Source organism: Meleagris gallopavo, unplaced genomic scaffold, assembly GCF_000146605.3.
Source record: "Meleagris gallopavo isolate NT-WF06-2002-E0010 breed Aviagen turkey brand Nicholas breeding stock unplaced genomic scaffold, Turkey_5.1 ChrUn_random_7180001957369, whole genome shotgun sequence".
In the NCBI taxonomy this organism is placed as follows: domain Eukaryota; kingdom Metazoa; phylum Chordata; class Aves; order Galliformes; family Phasianidae; genus Meleagris; species Meleagris gallopavo.
The window spans coordinates 47,261-48,265 of NW_011217633.1; the positions used below are offsets into that span (position 1 = coordinate 47,261).

Consider the following 1,005-nt stretch of genomic DNA (forward strand, 5'->3'; position numbering starts at 1 on the left):
GGAGGGGGGGTGAGGGACCCTGGGGACCCTCCCTAACATCACCCTGCTGTCCCACCCCCATCAGCCCAGCGCCTTCGAGGAGCGCGCCATCGCCAAGGTGGATGATCTGCTGGAGAGCTACATGGGCATCCGCGACACCGAGCTGGGTGAGGGGGGACAGCTACAGGGGGGTGGGGGGTAACAGCATGGGGGTGTTGGGGGGACTCCATGTCACCACCCAGAGAGGCCTGGGAGGGTTTGGGGCCAGCGGTGCGGCCCCAGTGTGGGGTGAAGCAGGGGGGTGGTGCCTGAGGGGAGGGGGGGTTACTGAGTGCTGGGGCCCCCCGGTGACCTCACTGCTGGGGTTCCCATGAGTCCCCACTGACCCTGCGTCCCCACTGCGAAGGGTCCCTAACCATCCCTGTTAGTCACCATCCTGCAGTCACCATTATGGTGGAACAAGGGACCCCTGGCCGTCCCTTTGCCCGCTGGGTGTCCCCATGTCCCCACCGCCATGGATCCCTTTCTGTTCCCCATGTGCACCGTGGAGGAGCTGAGGGGGCCCCAAGTGTCCCCTGACTGTCCCAGTGCCCTCACAGCTCCCTCTGCAGCTGAGCTGGGTTCCCCCTGATGTCCCCGTGTCCCCTGTGGTGTCCCGTGACTGTCTCCACATTTTCACCTCCCATACGAGGCCTCCTCGTTGTCCCCACGTCTCGCTGTCCCCGCAGCCACCACCACGGTGGAGCTGTGTTCCTCTACGGTGTCCCCTCACTGTCCCCACATCCTGGTGTCCCCGCAGCCACCGCAGCGGAGCTGGGTTCCCATGGGTGCCCCCACGTCCCCTATGACGTCCCCTGACCGTCTCGGTGTCCCCACAGCTGCCACCATGGTGGAGCTGGGCCGTGATGCCCGCGACCCCGACGCTCTGGCGCAGGCCCTGGACGCACAGCTCGGGGACTTCGCCTTCCCGGATGAGTTCGTCTTTGACGTCTGGGGGGCCATCGGGGACGCCAAGGCGGGGCGCTG

At 66.8% G+C, this 1,005-nt stretch overlaps 1 protein-coding gene across 1 annotated transcript in view; it reads left to right on the forward strand.

Annotated features, from left to right (window-relative positions):
• The window catches only part of LOC100546758 (PDZ domain-containing protein GIPC1), a gene marked incomplete at its 5' end in the record, with an annotated part of 8,143 nt that overhangs the window by 5,712 nt on the left and 1,426 nt on the right, over positions 1 to 1,005 (forward strand). The window contains 2 exon segments of the mRNA XM_031557773.1: positions 5 to 146; positions 858 to 1,001. Coding sequence (XP_031413633.1) covers positions 5 to 146; positions 858 to 1,001 — 286 coding nt within the window.